This window comes from Perca fluviatilis, chromosome 12 (genome assembly GCF_010015445.1).
Source record: "Perca fluviatilis chromosome 12, GENO_Pfluv_1.0, whole genome shotgun sequence".
NCBI classification, from domain to species: domain Eukaryota; kingdom Metazoa; phylum Chordata; class Actinopteri; order Perciformes; family Percidae; genus Perca; species Perca fluviatilis.
Window position 1 is genome coordinate 30,097,164 of NC_053123.1, and position 26,785 is coordinate 30,123,948.

Here is a 26,785-nt window from a genome sequence, read left to right on the forward strand (position 1 = left end):
TGTAGTTCCAGAGTACTTCACTCTGATCTGCGCTGTTACTAATTAACAGGCATGAGTGTACACACACACACACACACACACACACACACACACACACACACACACACACACACACACACACACACACACACCAGAGATAAGAGGACGCCTGTATCCTCACGTCTCTATTGAACAAGACTTAATGTCTGTTTCTGTTTCCTCTGCAGTCCCCTATTCTGTGTGTGTTTGTCAAAAGGGATAAATGAAAGCGCCTGGGTTTCTCTCCTCTGATGTGTTTTGAGAGGCGAGCGCGGCCAGAGTAGATGGAAGGAATTAAAGGAAGATCTATTTGAGACCGGCGCCTGGAGGGAAAAGGCACTAAGTGCGTCCTCCGCCGCAGAATCAAGTGCTACATTGTCTTTCTTCCCCTCGAACATATCATTTCTTATCTCCCATCGGGATATTTCTAGAGTGTGGTTTCCTGACATTTCAAACCTTACTGAAACTCTGATAGAATGAATGTTACCATTGAAAATATATGCAGACCTGAAGGATTTCTTCTGTGTTGCGTCTTATTTCTCCTCGGAGGACACAAGGATTCTCTCTCTAATTCACATTGTCTAAAGAAAGCGCAAATATATAAAAGTACAGTGAAGTTCCCATTTGGTTTGTATTGCAGCCGATGGTTGCTTCGCTTCCAGTTTGTCCCTCTCATGTATTTCCAGAGTTTGAGGCACAGAGGTAATTATCGCTTTCTCTAAAAAAAAAAAATATATATATATATATATATATATATATATATATATATATATATATATATATATATATATATATATATATAATAATAATAATAAATAATAAATATACAGGCATGTTTGAAAAACCCAGAGGCTATTTTTTTTAACAATGCTCACCACTGTGCTGAGGGTGTTTCCATCTTCCAGAACACATTTCTAACAATCTGGACACAAAGGCAGCATGGTGGCTCAGTGATTAGCACCTCTGCATAACAGCAAGAAGGTTCTGGGTTTGAATCCAGTTCATTCCAAGACTTTCTGTGTGTAGTTTGCATGTTCTCTCTGTTTGCGTGGGTTTCCTCCCACCATAATTGACATGCAGGACTACAGTTGAAAATTAGCCCACTGGCACATTTCCAGAAATGTTGATTAATGTGCATTGTCCTAATCAAAATAAATATATCTTAAATATTGGGTTTGCTGCAGGATAAAAAAGAGTTTTTTGGACGTGTTTTTTTGCCACCGTTTCCTAATCCAAGCAAAGACCGTAGCCGGAAATAATGTCCTTGCGTAATTAATACAATTTTAAAATGTTAGTTCACATTGTATAATCAGTTGTATTTGTTTATATTGCGTCTATATATTTTATAATAAATAATGCATTCGTATTTTTCTTGCATTTTACAAAAAGGGCAAGGACATGCCATTTTCAGCTCTTTTTTGACGTGCAGCAGACAGAAGGCTTTTTTTCATACAGGTGGTTCAAAGACTTTAAAGGTCCCATATTAGGCTAATTTTCAGGTTCATACTTGAATTTGGGGTTTCTACTAGAACATGTTTCCATGCTTTAATGTTTAGAAAAACACTATTTTTCTCCTACTGTCTGTCTGAATATACCTGTATTAATCCTCTGTCTGAAACGCTCCGTTTTAACGCCTGTCTCTTTAAGACTCCCTCGCGAAAAAGCCAAATCTGCTCTGATTGGCCAGCGCTTCCGGGTGTTCTGCATCTCGTTTTAAAGGCACAGTTTGTGTGCATTTCTCTGTGGTTGAGTGTTTTGACACTTTCACAGTCTTTATACAGCACCTCCACCTGCTTTATTAATAAAAACAAAGTTATGGAAATTAACTTTTTACATTATGGGACCTTTAGCAATTCTGAAAATATCTTCAGAAAAGCAGTAAGTGTTTTTAAAGGACCTTCTGGTTTTTTCAAACATCCCTTGGATTTAGTTTTTCAGAGAAAGAATGCTCACCTATGAGACTCGATTGTAATATGAGGCACAAGCCATCGGTTCCCGAGAGTAGCGCAGGAGTCTGAGATCTTAGAAAACAACACTTCTTTATTGTTGTACAGTATGTAATCCTGGCAACGTTTTTATGTAACAGCAGTCTTTAATAAAACATCTGAAACCCAACAGCCTCCAACAGGGCCGGCAGTTTGTCGACTCCCATCAGCCCTCTGCCCTCGACAGCTCAAAAGCAGGCACATTTCTCATGCAAAGAAAAAAAAAAGCAGTGACATGCATTTAAAATCCTTTCGTGTACCCAAGACCCACCCATACCCCCAACCCCAGAGTAAACTTCTGGATCAGAACTCCACAGACATCAATGGGAGTTCTGCTCAGTGAATTTATGTATTTCCAAGTGTAAAGAGTCCAGGTCCACCCCCCCCCCCAACCCCGTTACAGAAAATAGAAACCATTAATCTGACTTTTTATATTACAAGTTAACATGGTGCACAAAGCACCTCAGCAAAGCAACAGAAGAAAAAAAAAGTACAGAAGTCCTGAGACCTCCAAAGCGATGCAGCCTGGGTATTGTAGTTTTAGGGTTAGGCTGTTGTCTGGCAAAAAAGGGGATGGAGATGATGAGAACATGTGTGCATGTTCAAGATATGCGTTGTGTGTGTGCTACATAAGAATTGGGAAGGTGACACTCAAGTCTGGAGTGTATGCAGTTTGATGGTAAACCTTTTCCTCCCCAGCCTATTTCTAATACATCTCCCAGACACGCAATATATTTCCTCATTGCTTTCGACAACAAAAATAAATAAATTCACAGCCTAAATAAATAAATTCCATTTTAGAATAAAAGGTGCAAGTGTCCTCTGAGGGTGACACTGATGGCTTTCTGTGTCAATTTTGATCTAAATGCTTGCCTGTCATTAACAGGCGGACTTTAGGGAATTTCTGTCTTTATGTGGAGAAGGCACGAATGGCTGGATGGCTAAAGCTCAGGAGTGATGTGGGAGTTTGCTGTACAATCTGATAGGCTGGTTGTAAACAGTCATGATGGTGATAAAGAGTTACGTATGGGTGCTGTTTTTATATTTTTTTTATATTCGTGTTCCCAACACATTTGACATACAGTAAATCTTGCTTTTATTTTGTCTTTGGCACACAACCCAACCGCTTTAGATCCACACTCAAACAGAAGCACACTGCTCCTCTGTATGCCTGTCTATTGACTTGACTGTGTACTTTTTTTACAGGGAAAGAAAATGTGGACATATCTGTTCAAATTTTTAAAAAAAAACAATTCAAACATCGTTTTATGTTTTTTTTTTTTTTTTTTTTTTCAAAGACAGGAATGATGGGCCTGTGTACGACTCTGAAGAGATGGTTGGATGTTTTCCTCCACCAGCCGAGAGGCAGATTTTAAAATTTTAAATATAATCCCGTTGATGTAGCAAACTGGCTCTCCAGGTGAGGTGACCTGATGCGACTGAGACTGAATGAAGAGTTTACATTCCCAGTCCCAGACACTCGGCTCGGGTTATCTGGCACACTGAGATATGTGTATATCTGCCCCTTTTTTCTTTTCTTTTTTTAGACCATACTGGATCTAAAAAGCAATATTGTATAATCCGTTAGCGGCTCCAGAGATCACTGGAACCGGTTAAAAAGGTTGTGCTGTGGTCCTGTGTGTCCCAGAATCTGCGGGGGGGGGGGGGGGTCGTATGATGCTACTGAAGTGTTGATACTGTAAGACAAGTTGTGCTGTTGTTGTTCTGTGGTTGATCAGTGTTGAAAGGTTCCCCTTCACACTGATTTGCTGACACCAGGCATGTTTCTGTCTGACCAATCACTTCCTGTGTGAAATGGACCAGCGGTCTGTTTCCCATTGGTTCTCATTCCATCATCCAGCCGTCACTTTCCCTGATCTGATTTCAGTTGTTCCCTTTTTTTTCATCTCTTTCATTCCCTGCTACTGTTTTTGTCATTTTGCGCTTTTGCTCAGTTTTAAGGGGAGACACTACAGGCAAAAACACAATTTTCCATTTTGCTTCTACAATATGTCTTAAAAAAAAACATTTTAGGTGGTTATTTTACTACATTTTGTCTATTTGTGACCTGGGTTCAAAATTAGCTAGCCTGGCTCCGCCCTCCTACGTACTTCCGCTCAATTTTCATTTTCCTTCAGTACTCGGTCTGGGTTTGCGGTATATTCTTGGGTTTTCTCCGGTCAAATATTTACCGGTCCAATCAGCGAACAGAGGGAGCGGGCTGAGAACGATGACGTTGAGGTCGTGCGCTAGTTTGAGCTGTAGTTCCGTAACGGCGGCGGAGAAAGATGCGAGCGAATCCATTCGGTCCGTTGTGGCAACTTTGCCGAATATCCAGAAGTTAAAGCCCGAGCAAGAACAGTCTTTGCTGAGTTGTGTTGGGGGCCGTGATGTTGTGGTCCTCCTCCTCACGGGGTTCAGGAAAAGTTAGATTTTCCAGCTCGCTCCGTTAGTGGTGAAGGAGTTGGCTAAGGCTAACGCTAGCGATGCTAAGCCGACGTCACGACCAAACGTTAGCGATTGGTTATGGCAGATCCAGAGTGGCTCTGGGCAGATCCAATAGTTTTAAACTTCAACACAGTACCCGCCTTCAAGGAAGTTAACACTTGTCAATGGACTCTCTGTACAAATAAAATGGACCAGAGTCTGGTAGGACCAGGCTAGAAATTAGCACCATCTTCTAGCCAAATGCTGGTAAAATATGCAAGTGGCTGATAGATTTTCATCTCTCACCAGCCAAAAAAACAATAGTAATCTTGTGGCTAGTAAAATTTGAACATTTATTAGCCATTTGGCTGGTGGACAAAAAGTTAATTTTGGACCCTGTTTACGACTGTAAATTTCTCCTAAATTAAACAAAAATGAACAGCTGATAATGCCTTATTGGCATATTTAAACATAAAATTTGAGAAAACTTGAAATACAATATTGTCCTAATGTAAGTAATCAGCTGGGGAAATTTCACGGTGATATCTGTTAGTTTAAATATTGTCCCTGTTCACCTGCAGTGTCTCCCCTTAACCCGTTCATAACGCTGGCTCCTCTTCATCGATGAAGCTGATGTGCTCTGTGGAGAACTTTCCGTCCTCCACCTGTCGCCCCCACTCTTGCATCTCCAGCTCCTGGGGATGAGCGACAGGTCTGGCCTCCCCGCGGCGCAGCTGTGAGTTACGCCAAAGTGGAGTCCGGGTATCTCCTTGCCTTTTCCTCGCACTGACAAAGTCCAGAGACAGCGGCAGGGAGACGGCGGGGGACACGAGGGGGACGGGAGGCGGAGGCGGAGGCCTCGGCGCGTGGTCTCCGGGGGAGGACGTGAGGGAAGGGGGAGCTGAGCAGTGGAAGGACGGGGGAGGGGGGGTGTCTTGGGAGGGCGGCGGGGGCAGCAGGCCTCTGCTGGAAAAGCTGCCCGGTCGGGACAGGTGGGGGCCTTGGCAGGGGGAAAGGGATGGCGGTGGCGGTGGCGATGGCGATGGCGAGGAGCAGAGAGACATGGAGAAGGAGAGAGAGGGGGAAGGGGTGTGAGAGGCCAGGGGAGGCTGGTCCTGCAGAGAGGGCAAATATATCCCGTTACTGGGAGAAGCGTGGAGGGCTCGGAGGACCGGGGTACCCTCAGGAAGTCCTTCCTCGGGGGGGGGGAGGTTGGAGAGGCTCGGGCCCTTAATGTTGGCCCCTGGGTGTTTGGACGGGAGCTGTGGCGATGCTGAAGAAGATGAGTTAGGCCTTTTTGGTGAATGAGGAGTTGGGAGAAGGCATCGTGGCAAATCCACGCCGTCTACGTCTCCGCTGTCCAACAGGGAATGAGTGCCAGGTCTCTGGAGAGGACATGGGGAGGCGGGGGGCGGCAGCACGAGACAGGCGCTAGGCGAAAGCTGGCTGGCACTGCTAGGGGGCGGGGTGAAGTTTGGAATCATGGTCATCAGGATTGGCTGCGGTGATGCTTGGAGGAGGGGCTTCAGCAGGCGTGTCATTTCCTGCAGCTCGTGGCTGAGATTGGAGACTTGTTTAGAGAGACTGTTCATCTGTTGGGTGGACACACACGGACACACACACACACACACCAGAGTGGGATGGTAAATTAAGTTAGTTTTGTCTTTGTGATGTTCTTCCTGTGTCTTTTCTTGCAGTGATCAGGAGTAGCGCTCCTAATGTCATTGTATTTAATACAATGAAAATGCAGATTTTCTTATCTATTCTAATGGGATGGCAGGGTTGCTGACAAAGTTAATCCTTATTTGTGTAAAACCTAATCATAATCTGTTACAGACTGCATACAAAATATTCACAGACTCAGCACCATTTATTTATTTTGACTATAGAGTCTACGCTGAGATAGAATATTAAGATGGAAACACTCACAGAGCTTGTACCTCTGCTAAGGCAGCATAATCCCTCTGACTCTGATATTTTAATAATATAATTGAATTTAAATCTGGAACTGATTGGTTGATGGTGCTCATAATTTTGAATACCTAAATCATGTGAAGGAGTATTGGGGGCATTGCACATAGACGCAAACTTAAGTGCAAATGTTTAAGTGCAAATGTTTAAGTGAACTGTTGTCTCCTCTACAGGTGAGAAACCATCACATTTTGCCAGTGGAGGAAGAAGTACTCAGATTTTTTTAATTTATTATTAAGTAGTAAAATGAATGCAACAACATTCAAAATCCCACTTTCAGATAGTAAAAGTATTATCAGAAAGATATACTTAAAAGTAAAAGTACTCATTCAGCTGAATGAAAAGTGCTTGATAAATGGCCACATGGTGGAGCTATATAGACAAAAATATGTTTTTTTATAACTTTCCAACAAATACAAATAGGCCTTTTTCACAGCAGACATTTTTCATGTATCATCATCATCAACAGGTCAGCACTAACCTCCTCAGTCAGTTTAGACACACTCTGCTTGATCTCAGAGTGCTCCCGCATCCCTAAACACACAACACAAACAAAATTAAAAATTAATCATCCAGAAAAAAATATGCTTCTGACAGAGAGGCAAAATACAAATACTGCTCTCTGTGTGTATGTTTATGTGTGTGTGTGTGTGTATGTATGTGTGTGTGTGTGTGTGTGTGTGTGTGTGTGTGTGTGTGTGTGTGTGTGTGTGTGTGTGTGTGTGTGTGTGTGTGTGTGTGTGTGTGTGTGTGTGTGACCTTGGTAGGGAGAGGGCGGTGCTGCAGGTGACATGCTGGGACTGAACTCAAACTTCTGCGATGAGTTGGAGTTGCTCTCCGTTTCAATCCCGTCCACGAATCTATGCAGAGAAAAAAAGAGATCAACAGTAAGAGAAGGCGCACAGAAGAGGAATGTAAATCAGCTGAAAGAGCACTCATTACAGTGTGTGTGTGTGTGTGTGTGTGATTTTGTTTAACTATATTCGTGGGGTCCAAAGACCGGGAGTCCAGCATACTTGTGGGGTCCAGACGGCTCTATGGGGCCAAAATCAAGCTTAAAGGGCTGTTTGAGGGTTAATACTTGGTTGTAGGATTAGGGATAGAATTAGGTTATGATTATGGTTAGGGTAAGGGTTAAGGTTAGGCATTTATCTGTGATGGTTAAGGTTAGGGTAAGGGGCTAGGGAATGCATTATGTCAATGATGGGTCCCCACAACGATAGTGAAACGCACTTGTGTGTGTGTGTGCGTGCGCGCGCAGTGTTTTCATTCACACATAAAAAAAAACCTCACTCAGCAGGTTTCTGTTCACATACCACTAAACAGCAGAGCAGACAGGGTGTCCTTAGTCTCTGTCACATGGACACGTTCACTTCCAATGTACACACATCATCTTCCAGTATCAGTATCAAACTGGTTACCATGGCAGCCAGACATCTATGCTGCAGCTACTTCAGATTTTCAGTGATGTGTGTGTGTGTGTGTGTGTGTGTGTGTGTGTGTGTGTGTGTGTGTGTGTGTGTGTGTGTGTGTGTGTGTGTGTGTGTGTGTGTGTGTGTGTGTGTGTGTGTGTGTAACCTGGGGCTGAGTTCCGGCTGCACGCTGCTGAAGCTGACCACCGGTATCTGCAGGGTTGTGGGGCGGGAGTGGTCGGAGGGAGCGCGGAACGGCCTCGGGGGCAGGAGAGGGGAGCGCAGGGGCGAGCTGAGCCCCCTGCCGAGACGCAGCGGCGAGCGAGTAGCACGGGACACCGAGTTCTGCTCCTCGTCGCCCTCCTCATCCTCACGGATCGACGGCAGCTTCTTCACCAGGCCTCCGTTGCTCTCCCAGTCCACCTGAGAGGAAGAGAGAACGGAAGTTTGAATACAGACACACTGAAACAATGTGATCCATCACACCTGCTGTGATTGACAGCAACAGAGAGTTATTTTATTTATTTTTTTATATAATAGAGCGTAGTGACATGATTGTACCAGCGGGCGGCAGGCAAACACAAGAGTTTCTACTTATGGGCGTTGAATGTTTGATGTACTGTACTCACACCACTTCGGGTAGGTTTTTTTTTTTTCCTGACAACGAGCATTTAAGGAGACAGAAGTTTGAAAACAACAGTGCTCACGTGAATAGCCTGCCACTGGGTTATTGTCTGATCATGTTGCCTTTGCGCTGTAGATTTTGTATGTAAATAATTCTGAATATATTGCTCTTTTTTGTCTTTTTTTAATTATTTTGCAGCACATTTTCCCTTCTTTTATTATTAGCATTGTTATTATTAACATTATTATTATTAACTTAACGTTTGTTAGTCTGTTTTACTTTTATAAAAAGCCTCCTGTTGACAGATGTTGAAAATTAACATTCGTGCTAAAACACTCAAGCTGTGCATCTGGTTTGTCCAATGTAACTGTGATGTGTGTCCATGTCGAATAAAATATAATCTTATCTAAAAGCACATCTTTTCCACACACTTAAAAGTGAGCAAACATTTAGGATATTGTTTAGGATATTACTTAACAATTTTCGAAGACGTTTAAGCTCCTTTTCTTTCAGAGTTGGAATATTTTTAATGGGAGGGGTTGTAGAGGTGATGTTATTCCTGGGTTTGTGTTTCAGTGGTCTCAAACCCTCACGAAAACAATCCTTAACTTTTTGGACATTTTCCCTTGATGTCAATAATGTTATTACTGCTAATTGCAAAGAAAAGATCTAACTTCTGGTGTACTTTTCGTAATCCTGGTGCAAATGAAATATTGGCCTTGTTTTCATGTTACCCTGCTGTATATGATATTATTTTATGATTCCGGTGCTTCAATTTAATCCAGACCGTAAATAAATGAGAGAAAAGCGGGCCCACATGCTGACTTTACAAGTCACTTTACTCATAAATGGACTTCAGTAGTCTTAGCCATGTTCCAAACTTACCCTGTCACCCTCGAGGGATTATGTCAAATGGGGGAATATCAGAGAGAAATGGAGGAGCGACTAGTAAAAAGTTAAATTCCAATTATTTCTCATTTTTGCTTGGAGAGAATATTATAAAAATAGAAGACTGTCATGCTACATTTAATACAGACTGCTGCATCTGACTTTTCCTCATCACTTTCCTCTGAGCGCGCACGCACACACACACGCGCGTGCATGCACACGCACGCACACACACACACACACACACACACACACGTCCCTGTTCTCCATCAGCTATGTTCCTGCTTATGTTTTAAAGGTGCTATAGGTAGGATTGTGAAGATCCAGGATTTAGCCAAAGAATTTGAACATGGAAAACTTCTCAGTCCCTCCCCCCTTTCTGCTAAAGCCCAAAACGGTCTCCTAAGCCCCTCCCCCTACAAGGGAGAATGGATGTGTGTACCTGAGCAGTGATTGACAAGCAGTTAGACACCACCCCCTGGCCCTGATTGGTGCATCTGAACAGGGAGCGGTAGATTTTTGCAAATCGCACTACAGGCTGTAGGTGGTGCCAGAGGAGCTGGATTTATTTTTTAAATGACCTGCTTCATGTAGTTCTACTGGAACATAGGGTCAGTTTCAGCAAATATGACAGAAAGTTAGTTTTATAAGTCTTACCTACTGCACCTTTAAATAACTTAGGCTGTCTTCAGTGTCGATGCTGGGTCGCTGAAACATCCAGAAATGACTAGCTAAACAAAACAGGACTCTCTCTGTCTGTGATTGACTGAGAAGACGTCAAAAGTTCAGCACAAGATGCAGAAAACAACTTTTTAATTCTTTAACTTTTTGATCATAACAGATGTGGCTGGATGTCGCTATCATAGGAGGTCGCTATGAGTGAGTTGGGTGGGACTTAAAATGTCCCGAAACATCTTCTACTGCTTTGTAGCATTTTAGATTTTAGAGATCCTGACTAGCAACCAAAACAAAGTGTAATATTGTTTGATTATTTGAAATGATTTGCTTTAATTCATTCATTCATGTAACTATTCAGGTGTGTTTTTGTATAATTCTGTAATAGAATTATATCTCTATAATGCTCTTTCACACTACCAGGATTATAATGAGTAATAAGGAACATCTGTGTACTCGACACACAGCGCAGCAAAGTCATTAAACCCCCCACATTCCCAGAAACTTGGGATCCTCAGTGGTATAGCTTATTAAATACATCAATACAAGAAATAAAATAAAAAGAGTTTTAGTGCATGTGCATTGCGTCTAAAAATCAATGAAATTGGGTTTGACTGTTTTTTTTTTTATTTATTTTTTTACTTTATTTAGAATCTAATACGTACAGCAAATTAGGAATTACAAAAAAAGACAAAACAACCTTCAAGACCCCCACCCACCCCTACCACTCCCCCATGCATTCATACCACAATCACAACCACAATCAACCCCACATTCATAGTGTTTTGACAAGAAAGCAAACTATAAATAAAAAGAAGCACAAAGCAAACAAAATGAATAACAAAGAGAATAAAAAATAACATAAATCAATACTACTAAAAAAAAAAATTGTCTTTTTTCAATAGTCTCGCATTGCCAGACCTTCCTCCACAGCACTGCGGAGGAGGGTCTGGCTAGTCCACGCAGCATTCCGGGATAGGAGAAAAACGTGCTCCGGTTCTATGGATGTGGATATAGACTAGGTCTGACTTGACCCACACATTCAAACAAATGAAAAACAGTGTGATTACAGATTAGAGTGTCAATTTCTATCATCACTCATGCCTGAACATAGCATGGCTGCTGCCGCTGAGTAATGCATGTATTTCATATCTCATCATGCAAACAAGCCAACGCCCCTCCACTTTTCCCCGTGCTCTCTCCCACTCCCTGTCTCTCTTTCCCTCCGATCCTGTCTGCTCAGCATACTCTCTCTTTTTTCTCCTCTTCCCCCTCTGCCCTCCTCCTCTCAGCCAACCCCTTTCTTTACAACCCCCCCCCCACGCCCCCACTCCTGTGCCACCGTAATGTATTTTTAGCTCTCTTGGTCTAATCTTAGCTCCTAGCTCTGAAACCAGGGAGCGCTCTGCGATGCGGAGGCGTGATAAGTGTGCACTTGCCACGTGCCGGCTTGTGCTCGTCTGCGTGCGAGTGTGTGGGTGTACTCAAGTTTGCGGTCGCATCATGTATGTGTGATCGAGTAATGCACTTGTCACGTCTGACTGCAGATACACATGTGAGTGGTTGTATGTAAATTGTGTGTGTGTGTGTGTGTGTGTGTGTGTGTGCTTGCAAGGACAAGAATGAACAAAATGCTTTTTGTGTGACTGTGTTTGTACAGTATGTGCAGGTGCAGGCACTAAGTTGTTCTCCCTATCATGTTTCTGGTGCAGAGATTGAACAGCACAGGAACACGGGGTACCAAAACATGCTGTAATATCCTTTTTTTTGTTTCTTTAGCACAGCTCAGAACACACAGCCGACTGGTTGCTCTTCAACATCAAGTTGTTTGGCCCAAGGCTCCGAGGTCATAACAGTCAATCTGCAGCCGGTGAATCAGCAGGGGGGGGACACTGAAAGTACAACCATCACTTATAGGATGGATCTTGTGCTTTCTCATCTTTTTTTTCCTAACAAAAAACTGTAGCTATCTTCCTTGCTTAGTAAACTCTTTTTTACATTTGGTACCCTGGTTTTTCAATTCAATTTGTACTTCCCTCCCTTCTTCTTTATCATCTTTTCTTGTATATATTTTTTTTAATTAAGTCTGCACCAGCCACAACGTCTCTTTTTTGTTGCATTCTCATCCTTTGGGATTGCCTCTTGAAACATCTGCAGGATTTCCCCCCCCTCTTTTCCAGCAGTCTTTTCTTACATACATATGCAAACACAGTCTCCTGGGCTGCTGGTATACAGAAGGGTTCTGCATACATAACCAGGATGGACATCTGCAGCCCCGGACCAAAAGATATGGGCAGCAGCCTGTGCATCTGGAGTCGGGCATCCTTTTAGATACTGCGACAGACACACACTGATATGGTTGCACCCAGCGCACACTCTGCAGTAAGTGTGCTGTGTGCCCAGGAGAAACGCACAGCACTGCAGTGGAAAAGGGAGGAACTGAGCAAGAGCAAGAAGAGAAAATGAGCCAAAGTTCCCCCCTCCCCTTCATCTCTCCTCCTCCCCCTCTCTCCTCGGCTGGCTGGGCTATTTTTAACGAGCAGGATCCAATCTTAGCAGCAGCTGCGGGGAACACAGCCAGTCAGGGACAGCCCATGCTCCCCCCTGCACTATTTTTAGCAACAGGAATGCTTCAAACAGCAGCACTGAGCTATTCTTGGCCCTGTGTTTTGCTCCCTCTGCTGCTGCTGCACCAGCCAGAGGCACAGGCTGGGTGTTTATGTGTGTATAGGAGTAGTCCAAGGCTCGGCTTGCCAAATTGTGATGTGAGCACAGATCTGTGTGTGTATTTTACAGTAGTAGAGGAGAGGTCATGCATAGCTTTTATCCATGAGACTTCTCTTAAGGCATCTCTGGGCTCAGGCACATTGGCACAATATAAAATGTCTTTTTTTTATTTTCAAGGCTGCACATGCCAATAGTTTGACTGATCTAGTGTGTTGTATACGGCAGCGTATTCCTGCCAACGTGACTCAAAAATATTCAATCAGTTTCTTGTATAAATGATAAACTTTTCTCGTTTTTACAAAACCCTTTTCACTTCATAAAAATATATTTTCATTTTCTAATGACCTATTTTCTCGTAGAAAATACCATATTATTCCATTTTTAAAAGAAACCCTATTTGTAATTTATCAAAATATCACTTTATCTTGTTATAGCAACAAAACCTTTAATTGACATTTCACAAAACCAACGTATGTTGTTAAAATATTTTATTTTCCGCGTAAAGGTGCAGTAAAGTGAGCAAAGATCGTTGATATGTGAACTGCCAAACAAATACAACCCCCCGCCCCCTTCAGAAGCTCCGCCTCCCAGATTTACAAACAGATAACTGCTGGCCGCCAGCAAATTCACATGCTGCCCCCACCATCAACTGACGCTGCCTGTTGCTGATTGGCTGGAATAGTGTTTTGTGGCTCTTGCACTCCTTTCTGTTTGTTTTCCATTTACAAAGCCAGAGCTGGGATTTTTTTTTTACACACAGAAAATAGAGAGCTAGGTGACCGTGAAGAGATATTCACTGAATTTGTTCAAATAGTGTATTGGAATAACATCACTTACTATACCATTAAGGGACACTTTGAGGCAAGAGGAACATCAAACAGAACATAAAAAGAAAAATCCAATCGGAACAATCCAATCACAACTCTTAAACCTGTGGTATTACTGTGTGACTCACATCAGCCCCGTGGCCCTCTCGCAGGTTGTACGTGAGGTCGTGCTGTATCTCGCTGATGAACTTCTGGGCGTACTCGGGGTAGAGGCGGAGGACCTCGCGGAGGCCCTTGAGGCTGATGTACTGCAGGTCGCAGTAGGTCAGGGCCTTGACGTTGGCGTTGGTCTTGATCACCTGCTCCTTCGTCAGCGAGTCCGAGCCAATCAGATCTCCTTTACCTGCGCATGCAGAATGACGCACAGACACATTTATGTCTTTGAAGCAGGTTGAAGGAGACAAGAGTATATTTTCACTAACTGTCTCCCCCCTGAGGGAATCAGAGAGGGTAAGTAAACGAAGCACCCAGACGGTCTGAGCTGCACATCATCAAAGACAGAAGACCAAAGGAATGAACCTTCGCATTCATTTCAACAAAGAAGAGTGGGAGAATGTATTGGATTTTTGTGATTCATTTTAAACACAAAACACACCCCACCGTCATCACCACCCACCAAGACTAAAATCAAGAAAAGATGACACAGTAAATACAATAATTCAAGTCCCTATAACAAAATAATAACAAAATAGACAATAAACTGTAGAATTCATTTTTTATAAGTGAGTACAAGCGAGTATTAGTATTAGCTTGCTTTACATCAAAGTTGGCCTGTTGCATGTTATGTTATGTTATGTTATTTCTTTAGGGGTTATTGTCTTCAGTGGATTAGTTTTTGAAAACCCGGATGAACTTTTTGTCCAGAGAAGCTGTCTGTTGGGATTTCACAGAACAACTAAACCACTGGGAGAAACACAGTCAGGGTGTTATTGCAGTATGTGCCTATACAGTATGTATATATATATATATGCATGCAGTATTTTCATTGAGATAATTAGCTGAACACAGCATGATGTCAAAAAGAAAAAGTAGATGTATTATAGATACTGGGCGACATTCATTTGTGAGGCTTTTGACAGACAGAGCCCCCTGCGGTATTAGGGGGAAAAAAGGGAAAAAGTTGAACAAAGACTGCACAGCGACACAGCTGAGAACAGAAGAGCGAGTTAAAAGGAAGAGAGGGCTGGAGAAGAACAAGCAGGAACAGGGAACATAGGCAAGATGGAGGGAGCCAGGTTAGGGTAGTGCAGGGTAGAAGCAGGCATGGACCTAAAATGGGTGATGGAGTGTGGAGGAAGACTGCAAAGAGGGAGGGTGAGAAAATGACAGAAACTAGGGAAAGAAAGGTGACATTAAGGGGGCACAGTGTGGGGTTGGCTGCAGACTGGCTATGGGTTGATTGAGGAGAAATACTGTAGATGGGAGGGGTGAGAAAGCGAGAGGGAAGGTGAGAGGTAGGGTGAGCCAGAGCTTGGAGCATGCCGTGCGAGCAACAACTGCAGCTAATGAACCTTTCCTCCGAACCACCACATCCTTCTATCGCTGTGTCGTCTATATCGACGACGTTTCATTTCTGGGATTGTTCAGGTACCGCCGGAAATACCGCCGGATGTCCCTCATTTTGGCAGGATGTCCGTCACCTTTAGCTTTCTTTGTGTTGGCGTTCTAACCTCCGGTGAATTTGTGAGGACTATGGTTAACTGCTCCTCAGATCTCTGCAGGGTAAATCCAGACAGCTAACTAGACTATCTGTCCAATCTGAGTTTTCTGCTGCACGACTAAAACTACTTTTGAACGTACACACGCTCCACCAAAACAAGTTCCTTCCAGAGGCTATTTTGCAGAGGCACCGGGGCTCCATTCGGCACTTAGCGCCGCCCAAGACGATTGTGATTGGTTTAAAGAAATGCCAATAAACCAGAGCACGTTTTTTTCATCCCGGAATGCTGTGTGAACTAGCCAGACCTTCCTCCGCGACGCTGTGGGAGAAGGTCTGGCAATGCGAGAACAGTCGTCTGCACTAGGGCTGCACAATATGTCGTTTTTTGTTATTGTCATCCTGATATCAAGGGGCGCAACAAACATATAGTGAAAGTTTGCGACAGACACTCAGAGATATTTTGTGTTAGTTGAAAGAAAATATCTGTAGAAAACGGCACTTTAAAATGTAACGGCCATTCTTTTGTTAATGGTGCCTTTTATATTCAATTCAAAGTTAAATTTGTTGTATTTTAGCAGAATACTGTAAGCAGCAGAAAGGCAGAACTGAGTACATTTTAATATCTGTTTATTTATTACAAGTAATATCGCTATCGCGATATTCAACAACCTTATCGCATATTTTCTTTCATATCGTAGACCTAGTCTGCACCCTCCTTTCTTGATCCCTTCCCCCTCCATCTGTGCTTCTACTTCATCTGGCACGATGGGCTCTTCACACGCTCCGTCTGTCTCTCTGTCTTTTCCACGTCGCTCACAATTCTGCTCCTCCACGTCTTTTCCCTTCCCACACCACAGCTCAGCTCCAATTGTCTTTTTGTCTCACGGATGATGGGTGGCGTCAGAGCCAAGAGCGCCAGCAAGCGCCAGGGCGTGCTTGTATCGCTCATAATCACAGCAAAATGTTAAACTGAGCAGGAGGTGAACACTTGAAAGTGACATTTAAGAGTGTGTATATGTCTAGTCTTCAATGTGTCTGAGTGTAGGTGAAAAAAATGAGGGCAACGTATGAAAGAAGCTTCTTTTATCAATGTAAAAAGATTTTTAGCCTTTAGCCTTTAGCACTGCCAGTTTGTTTGTCTGGTATTTATTTGGTCCTTTTAAACTCATACATCACTGGACTTCTTTTTAAAAATGACTTGTCGGGAAGATCTTATATTACTTATACATTATAGGCCTAATGGGGGCACCAAAATGAAGTCTCCCTTGACAAACCTGCTCTTCTCATCCAGCGATCCTTTACAAATTAGGATAGCTTGGCCTAGCAGGGGGTGTAATGAAATAAAAGGTCAATGAGGAAGAGAGGTTCAGCTCCAAATAAGATGAGATGAGCGGTGTGTGTGTGTGTGTCTGTGTGTTTTGTGTGTGTGTGTGTGTATGTGCGTGTGTGTGTGTGTTAGGGCTGCGCAATATCATCTGGCGCAATAGCCGTATCTTGAAAGGTTGCATCATATCAGGAAAGACACTCTGGTCTCGTTATTGTCTTTCTACATCAAATACTTAGGGTAACAGACTTGTGTGAGTGTGATTGTGTGTGTGTGTGTGTGTGTGTGTGTGTGTGTGAGATGGTCTAGTATACTGGTAGGATATTGGCAGGACTGAGGAATGTGTGAGACTTCGCCCCTGATCTCTTTGTTCCCTCTCTCTCTCATTTCCTTTACCATTTTTTCTCTCCGGGGTTGCATACACACACACACACACACACACACACACACACACACACACACACACACACACACACACACACACACACACACACACACACAGTCAAACCAACTCTTGCAGAAAACCAGTTGAAACTTTCCACCGGTGGGGGAGAGTAATATCTGGAATGTGATTATCACGTATTTGTGTTTATTTTATCACTGCGGGTCAGGAAACCAGATCAGGCGCATGTCCGGCACTTTGTGTGTCTTTGTGTGTGTGTGTGTGTGTGTGTGTGTGGTTGATTGAGTGTGTGTTAATGTTTCAGAAATTTGTGCAAAATGTCTTCGGCCGTGACTCTAAATTACTTGCAACGCGTGATTGTACTTTAACACTCAAGAGATCACTTTGACTGGCCATCAGTTGGAAATAAACCTTTACTTAACGTCAGCACAGTGACAGTATAATTCCTGGAACTACGCTGTAGACGCAGGTTCTTGGTAAAGGTCATGATGGGCTGAACCATGTGAAGAGCTTCCCGGGCTGTGCAGGGCTCTGCTATATCCACACGTCAGCATTAATAATCAAGGTGCTTTAATAATGTACAATCTATTCATTATTAATCCCTGCACCGCACCGCATTGGGCCTATTGATGTGTGTGTGGGTGTGTTTGTGTGCGTCATGATCAAGATCAAATATGGGCCAGGGGCTTGGCATTTGAAGATGATTCCACTATATCTCACACACACAAACAACACACACACACACACACACACACACACACACACACACACACACACACACACACACACACACACACACACACACACACACACACACACACACACACACACACACACACACACAAACACACACATACACACACACATACACACACAGGCCATTAATTCAATACATATTGACCTTTTGAGAAAACAGATTTTTAAGACATATACATCTGTCGTTGCCACACAGACAAATGCACATGAAGTCCGCCCCCCTTTCTCCCTCATTTCTCCGTCTATCACTTTGTCTATTCACACATTCACACCTTGGGAAAGTTCGCCCTGTGTGCTGGATTAGTGTTGCAAAGGCTTTGAAGCACATCCAGAGGAAATTAGATTTCAGCCTGCGAGACAGCCAACTAAAGAAATTATTCTGAGCTGTTGTCACAGGTGCAACATCCTGTCTGACCACGAAATTTCAAATTTGCTACATTTCTTTCAGTGTTGGTTGTCTTTCACTTTTACTGCTAAATGTTGGTTGGTTATGATTTTGTGTGTGTGTCTGCAAACTGAACTACCTCAGAAAAACAGTCATGATGTCAAAATGCAGAGAAAAAGCTGCGGCCTCTGATTGAGAATATGATAGTGCAGCTGTCACATTAAAGGGACTAGAAAGGATGGAGCAGAACAAAGGGAAAAATGTGTCTCTATAATTAATAAATATAAAGGAGTAAGTGAAGTGTGACTTTGTATTCTAGTGTAGAAATGAAATGTAATGTGATACTGGTAGTTGTGATATTGGAGGCTGTGGTAAAAGCAGCGGTGCAGAGCATGAGTCTGTGGTCGTTCCTCCCACACACTGTCTGCAAATCAGTCCTGTTTAATATTAGGCTTCACTGGAACGCAACTCCGCCCTCACATCTCCTGAGACTGATGGGAGTGAGGACATATGATCACACCATTTCGCAAATGCCACGCACACGCACAAATGTTTTCCTCACACAGCTACATGCTAATTCCAGAAAACTCAATCTCAGTGTGTGGAAGGCTATGGCAAGCCCTTTGAGCATTTATTCCATATCCTTGATATCAGACGTCAGGTTCCTCAATTAGTTAACTAGTAAAAGCCCCAAAACGTACTAGTTCACTAGTTGGACTGTTTCTGGACGTTACTAGTTAACTGGTGCGGTCCAAAATCTCTACTAGTTAACTAGTAAAAGCCAAAGTGCACACTAGTTAACTAGTAAGGTAAAAATAGGCTTCACCAGGCTACTAGTACGCTGCCCGGTGTCACTAGTAAGGCTTCTGCTTTAACTAGTTAGACAAATGTTCCACTAGTACAAACATGTGTCCAGCTAGTGTTGACAAATAGCCAACTGGTGGAGGAACCTGACATCTGATATCGAGGATATGGAATAAATGCTCAAAGGGCTTGCCATAGCGGCTGCATCTCTCTACCCATCTTCTGCGTGCATTGCCACTAATGCCATCCATGCCACCTGACGAGCTACATGCTCACACTTTAATACACAGCTTCACACTCTTCAAGACACATTTTTAACCAATCCACTGTGTTGAAGACATGTTAAGTAAACACATTTTAGTTGCTGTCAGTCAGTTAGACTGCTGACACTTTTATCCAAAGAGACTTTCAATACACACACAAACATTCTGAGTCAGGAAAAACCCTTCATTACATTTAATTTTGCTGACACTTTTATCCAAAGCGACTTCCAATACATTCACACACACATAAGGAGAACACATCAAGGGACACTTTAACATGGGACTGCAGAGCCAGGGATTTAACCGGCAACCTTCCGATTGGCAGACGATTGCTCTACCACCTGAGCCACATACCGGCTAATGAATTGGGAGGAGGAAGCTCTGACAGAAAACAACTTGTGATGAATTACCTCTTTACCACAAGAAAACAAGCTTTGTTATCTCCAGATAACGAATTAATTAAGTTGTGATCTGGAAATAATGGCATTAAAAAGAAAGAAGAACGGCTGTTGTCAGTAGAAAAACGCACCTGCGCCCATCTGTGCGCCCATGGGCGTGCTGGTCTTACAGGGAGGTGTGTTCAGGTGCATTCTGGGCGTATTGCTATCTTGAGGCAGCGGAAGGTGATCGCACCATTGACCAACAAAAACCTGGTCTAAAGTCAATAACGCAGCATTTCATTGTTATTTTAACAGCGCCTAGGCTCGTGCACAGCACGCGCACACTATGTTTGTTACACACACAGGGACGTGCAACCAGCACACAAACATTCAAAAGATTAAAATGAAAAATATTACAATGTGAAATAGTATTATGATATGATCTGCTTGCGCACTTTCACTTCACACACGAGCAGATCAGTTTCTTCTCCTGAAAATCTCTCCTTCCTGCTCAGCCAATCCGCCATCATAATAGCAATGCGCCAAGGTCCAAACGCGCCTGGCTTTTAAAGGGAATATGACACTCTGATTGGTTTATTGCATGTTACGCCCAACACACACCTATGAATTAATGAAGACACTAAGTACAACCCTTTTGAACCATGCGCCCGGACCCTTTTTTCCGCTGTTAAACTAGCAAAAGTGGATTTGGACACGCCCTAAACGCACCTGCGCCAGGCGCTTCATGCCGTGCGCTTAGATCGTTAAAATAGGGCCGTTAATGTAAACACGGCTGTTCTCAGTAGAAAAAAAGTTTAGATCTTTTTCACATTTTCATCACATTTGTTGTAGAAAATAACGTTTTTATTCATTGGAGTTTGCTTTAATCCTGCCAGAGTCTCCATTTTTGGTAATAATTTAGTGATTATTTTAAACCATATTTCATATTGGCATGTGTCTACTCATGAAAAAAAAAAAAACATAACTGCAAGCCGCCCACAAAACATCTATCACCCTGAACACAGTACTTATTACAGCTGCTGGCTGCCAGTGAAGACATCTGACAAAAAAAATATTTTGAAAGCTTCCAAGTCCTGTGAGTTCAGCTCATATCAACACTCCTGCATACATTTCACACACAGCTCATTGCTTTCCAGGACACGTTATTTCGGAATATTTTAAAGATGTTTTCTCGGATGTGTGTGAACCCTGATAGCTGCATTTACTGTTGAACATAAACAGCGGTGGAAGAAGCATTCAGATGCTTTACTTAAGTAAAAGTACTAACACCACCACGCTGTAAGAATACTCAGTTACAAGTAAAAGTCCTGCATTGAAAATGGTACTTAAGTAAAAGTATGTAAGTATCATTAGGAAAATTAATTATTTAAAAGTATTAAAAGTAAAAGTACTCAATGCAGAAAAATTCTCACATTTTAGAAACTGGAAACGATCCAAACCGTTCTGTCAATCAACTAAGTGTTTAATGGTCTAATCATTTCAGCTGGGCTTGTAGGCCATTATATTGTTGGATAGTTTAATGGATAATAAAACAGTGTATGTTATAAACTACATGTGTTTTGCGTGCAAAACTCTTAATGTGTAAAGTAAATAGTAGACTACATCCTTGACGTTCCACTTCCAGGATTTCTCAGTTTCTCCGGTTTTCACTCATTTAGGCCGGATATCCGTTGCCTTGGGCTTCCTTTGTGTTGGCGTTCTAAACCCCAGTGGATTTATGAGGACTATGTGTAAATAACCCAGTGTATGCTTAGCTCTACAGAAGAAATAACCTTGTTGAACAGTTATTTTTATTATGTATTTGTACCTGGTTTAAGCCCAAGTGCCTTACTTCCTGTTCTAAATAGAGGGGCTTTTATTTTGAAAGTCACCCGCTGACAACTTAACTAGTTTTTTCTGCCACATGCGACGGTAAAGAGGAGAAACAGTAACATGCATATACGGTGAAAGATTTAATGTTTTAGCACCCTTTCGAAGAGGCACAAGGTTAGTATTTATCATAATACTGTAACATTAAGATGTTGGTGGAGTTGTTTTCAAGTAGTTTTGAACGATTGTAGCTGTTGCTAGCTTTCTGTGTAATGTGCTAATAATAAGCTTGTGAGCTAATGCTAAGTTATGCTAATGCTCTGAAATGATATGGTAAGGTAGCTAATGCATTTGTTGTTTGTATTGTTTCTTTTGTAACCAGCTCTTACGTTGGTTTTGGGATTTCCAATAAATCTAAAATCATCAGTCCAAGTGTCAGACCATCTTTCGGAGGGTGTGCTACGCTATGGTTAACTGCTAGCTAGCTAGACTATCTGTCCAATCTGAGTTTTCTGTTGCACGACTAAAACTACTTTTGAACGTTAAATCGCGAGACTAAGTAAATAATAACTAAAGCTGTCAGATGAATGTAGTGGAGTAAAAAGTACAATATTTCTCTCTGAAACGTAAATGAACAGAAGTAGAAAGTGGCATAAAAGAAAAGACTCAAGTAAAGTACAAGCACCTCAAATGTGTACACATAAATTGTTCTTGGATAAAATATTGTATTCTGCTCACACAGGCACATATAGAAACACAAAAGCATTTAAACACACTCTCGTGATTTAAACAGTAAGTAACAAATTCATGGCACAAGGTCTACTTACTGGGAAATGTTTGAAACGTTCAGACATCTTCTTGCCTTTAATAGAGGATGGAGCTTGCTTAGTTGGGTAAAAGCACTGGAAATTTTCTAGTGAGTGGACATTTTGCTAATAATTTTTTTTTTGTCGAAAGTAACATCATATTCCTCCAAATTTCCTCTGATGAAGTATTACTTTCTGTAGATGGCGAGCTTTCTTTTTTTTTTATTCCTGAACTACTTTACTTTTACTTTTGTTGAGCAGTGAAATTGAGCAGCAAATGTGTGTATATGTGATTCTATCAGGGCTGTAGTCAAGTCCACCTTTGTTGAGTCCAAGACAAGTCCAAGACCAGGACTAGTCAAGCCCGAGTCCAAAAAGAGTTTTGAGTCCAAATCAAGACCGACTCCAAATGAGAGACAGTCAAAAGAAAGGGTCAAATTAGGCCATATTATTTACTTTAAGTATTACAATTCCACTTAAAGGTGCCCTGCCACATGTGTTTCAGTACTTTGTGGTGATGTCTGAAGTTCTACCATGGACTCTGTAACATTTTTTTGTGGCCTTGGTTACCTTGTTTCAAGCCATTCTAGCGTGGTATAGAAAGCCTGCAGGAAGACTCAGCTTAATTTCTGCCAGTTCTCATTAATATTCAACCAGCTAAGCTTTTTGAATCTGATTGGCTAACAGCTAGCCAATGAGAGCCTGACTATCAGAATCCTTTACCCAGCTCAACTGGGCGAGCTAATGAATAGTAATGAGCTCAGACAACATGATGTCAGACTGACCAGCTTTTGTAATTGGCCTGATTTCTCTGCTTATATCTTTTCAGTGGCTAGAGCTGACAAAGGAGGTAGCAGTTCATTTTCACATTCGCAACATAACACAAACACATATTGACCTAACATATTTCAAAAAATGCAAGTAAAAACGGTTTTGTATGGCAGGGCACCTTTAAGTCTCATAAAGCTGAAGTGCAACTTCACATTTTAGAAGTTGAGTCTTTCGATTCTGGTGTAACAAGAACATTCTGGACTGCTGACGGAAAATGTAACAAAACAAGCAACACAGGTGTCACAAAAAAAAAATGATATGTTCCCATTCTTGAACTTTTCCTGAAGAATCCACAGTACGATGTGCACGCTGACATTGTGTCTGTGGCCAAAATAAAGATGATTGAGGCCCGCCTCAATCACTAAGGGAGCTGTTAGCCTGGGGGTGTGTTCACTTCACACAGACATATTACAAGTGGGCTAATCCCGACCTTAGCCGAGGGCTTGCTGGCCCTGCTCTGGAGCAGGGTTAGCCCCCCGAGTGTGTGGGGTTATCCCCTGAAAAACTACTAAACCTGGGGCTAAAAGTTCCCAGTGTGTAACAGTGCTGATTGACAGATTGTCTAGAATTGCCCGTCAACTGCAGAATGTACATGATGCACTGAAAGCCTGTTGGGTTTCCCAGCCTTATCTGGTTCTCATGTATTCATACTATCTGCAACAACAGGCTGAGAGGGAGGACTGCCTTCAAATATCTTCATTCATTCATTAATTGGTCCCTATAAGGGCTGGGTACCGAATTCAATACTTTTTAGGCACCGACCGAATAGTATCGAAAAAACGCCTTGTCATTCAATACCCAATTTCAATACCTAAGGAGTAAATCACATCAGCGATAGTGAGCCAATAAGCACGCAGCATGCTTCTACCAAGATCTAATAATGTCTGATTGGCTGTCTAAAGTTACATGTCGTAGAGACATGCAGGAAAAACTCTACGTTACACAGAGACGGGGCTCACGTAGTATAGGGGCTAAAACATCAATAATTAGATTTGTGCCGTAATGTGTAATGTTGTAATTTTTGTTGTTAGAATTGATTTTATAAAATTGGTATGGAAAAAAAGTACCGTTTAGAAACCGGTATCAAAATCACGGTATTTGTATCGGTACTGCTATCGTAAAAGGTTAGAACGATACCCAGCCCTAGTCTCTATATTAGCCATATGTGATGTCTGATAGCAAGACGTCCTACATCTGTATTTACACTGGATTGAAGGATCAGCGTGTATATCTAACAGGCTCAACATGCAGGAAGCCTTGACTCTGTGTGTGTGTGTGTGTGTGTGTGTGTGTGTGTGTGTCGAGCATGGTAATAAAGCAGCAGAGCACAAACAACAGCTCTTTATCAGCTCACCCTCAGGCCCGGCCTTCCCTGATGTTTGAGTGACACGCACGCACACACGCACACACGCACGCACGCACGCGCGCGCGCACGCACGCACGCACCTGTCCTTCCTCCTTTCCTTCGTCACCCTCGTCAACCTAATTTCCACTCAGATCCGGATCACGTTAGTTTCACGTCTAATGTGTTAAATATTCAAATTGTCCCTGATCCAGTTTCAGTAATTCTAGTGATATCTAATGAAGCAAAGAAACTGACACTGGCTCAACGGCGCTTCTACTTGGCAAATGGGATTCTCACTGCAAAAAAGTGTATCCTCTTAGTCTGGAAAAAGAAAGAAATCCCAACACCGGAGTTATCGCTCACAGAGATGATGGACACACACCACCTTGACGTAGGAAAGTCAAAGACTAAAGAAAATTGTGCAACCTCTGGTATCTTATCTTGCAGGATAAGCCGAATCCTGATCGCAGTCCGGAGCGGGTTGTTGTGGCTAGGGATTAGGGCCTCTTGGGTTTTTTTCTATTTTCTTTCTCCCTTATTTCTGTTTTTAATAAAAAAAAAAAAGAAGCACTGTCATAACAATTTTGTAACTTGATTTTTTGAAATGAAGCTTTATAATACAAATAGATATAACTAATCTGGATGAAACCAAAGCCAAAGCCATCACTGTGGAGTTATTTCCACTGTAATCACTGAGCCGAGAGGTGATCTCTCAGTCCGTACTTCATTTACAGCATTTGATGTCAAACAGGCACATATTCGCCGCGGCTCTTATCGGAGTGTTCGTTCTTCAAATGAACGTTTCTTACGTTAATTATCTGTCCCGCAGATCATCTCACATCCTCTCATTAAGTCTCACTTTGACGGGCAAATTACCTATCAAAGCTGTCGACTGCGTAGTTTCAATCCAATTCTGTGTCAGAAATTTAAACATAATTTCCCTCACATAATAAATAGACCACCCATTTCACTCTAATTAGCAAACCAGCATGTCATTTTGCAATCCTACATTCATCCAAAGCCATTTCATAATCAGTATTTGTTCCCGTCTCTCCATTAATTTAATAGCTTGACTATTAAATAGGGAAAAGCAAGAATGTTATTTTAGATTTCTGTTCTGGCTCAGAAGACCCCCTCCCCCTGTGCCAGTAGAAACATATAGATAATATAGAATAAATAAAAAAGGAAGCAAAATCAAAAAAAAACAACCGTTTTTAACAAACACTAGTATTTAAAGGTCCCATGGCATGAAAATTTCACTTTATTAGGTTTTTTTAACATTAATATGAGTTCCCCCAGCCTGCCTATGGTCCCCCAGTGGCTAGAAATGGTGATAGGTGTAAACCGAGCCCTGGGTATCCTGCTCTGTCTTTGAGAAAATGAAAGCTCAGATGGGCCGATCTGGAATCTTCTCCTTATGAGGTCATAAGGAGCAAGGTTACCTCCCCTTTCTCTGCTTTGCCCGCCCAGAGAATTTGGCCCACCCATGAGAGAGAGACATCATGGCTTTCAAACGAGCAAAGTTGGTCAAGCCACACCCCCACCCTCCACCTTGCCCCCCCCTCTCTCCTCCTCAATAGCAGCAGACACAGAAATGGCACATCCTAAGGAAAGCTCATTGTGGGACTGGCTCTAGTGGCTGTAATTCTGCACCAAGGCTGAATTTCGGGAAAGAGACTTCAGATACAGTATTAGGGGACCACTAAGGTCTATATAAAAGAGACTTCAGATACAGTATTAGGGGACCACTAAGGTCTATATAAAAGAGACTTCAGATACAGTATTAGGGGACCACTAAGGTCTATATAAAAGAGACTTCAGATACAGTATTAGGGGACCACTAAGGTCTATATAAAAGAGACTTCAGATACAGTATTAGGGGACCACTAAGGCCTATATATATAAAAGAGACTTCAGATACAGTATTAGGGGACCACTAAGGTCTATATAAAAGAGACTTCAGATACAGTATTAAGGGACCACTAAGGTCTATATAAAAGAGACTTCAGATACAGTATTAGGGGACCACTAAGGTCTATATAAAAGAGACTTCAGATACAGTATTAGGGGACCACTAAGGTCTATATAAAAGAGACTTCAGATACAGTATTAGGGGACCACTAAGGTCTATATAAAACCATCCAAAAAGCAGCATGTCATGGGACCTTTAAAGTATTAAATGTAATAATATCTTACCAACTAGCTGCTTATATCCACATCAAGACTTTACCTTTATGTCATTGTAATAGGGCTGCACAATATATTGTTCTTTTATCGTCATGGCGATGTTAACTTCCGCAATAAACACATCGCGAAAGGCTGTGATTTTTTGAGTAAATAGTATCAGTAGAAAACTACACTTTAAAATATAACCGTCACTTTTTTCAGTGGTGCTTTTTATGTTCAATTCAATGTTCAATTTGTTCAATAACATAATGTTGGA

At 42.2% G+C, this 26,785-nt stretch overlaps 1 protein-coding gene across 2 annotated transcripts in view; it reads right to left on the reverse strand.

Annotated features, from left to right (window-relative positions):
* Positions 1-4,748: 4,748 nt before the first annotated feature.
* The window catches only part of kcnh3 (potassium voltage-gated channel, subfamily H (eag-related), member 3), a 177,619-nt gene continuing 155,582 nt past the window's right edge, over positions 4,749-26,785 (reverse strand). For both annotated transcript variants that reach the window (XM_039818142.1, XM_039818143.1), the window contains exons 11-15: positions 13,684-13,898; positions 7,980-8,236; positions 7,161-7,261; positions 6,883-6,935; positions 4,749-6,022 (exon numbers count right to left, since the gene is read on the reverse strand). In XM_039818142.1, coding sequence (XP_039674076.1) covers positions 5,030-6,022; positions 6,883-6,935; positions 7,161-7,261; positions 7,980-8,236; positions 13,684-13,898 — 1,619 coding nt within the window. In that variant the 3' untranslated portion in view covers positions 4,749-5,029. The remainder of the gene's footprint in view (positions 6,023-6,882; positions 6,936-7,160; positions 7,262-7,979; positions 8,237-13,683; positions 13,899-26,785) is intronic.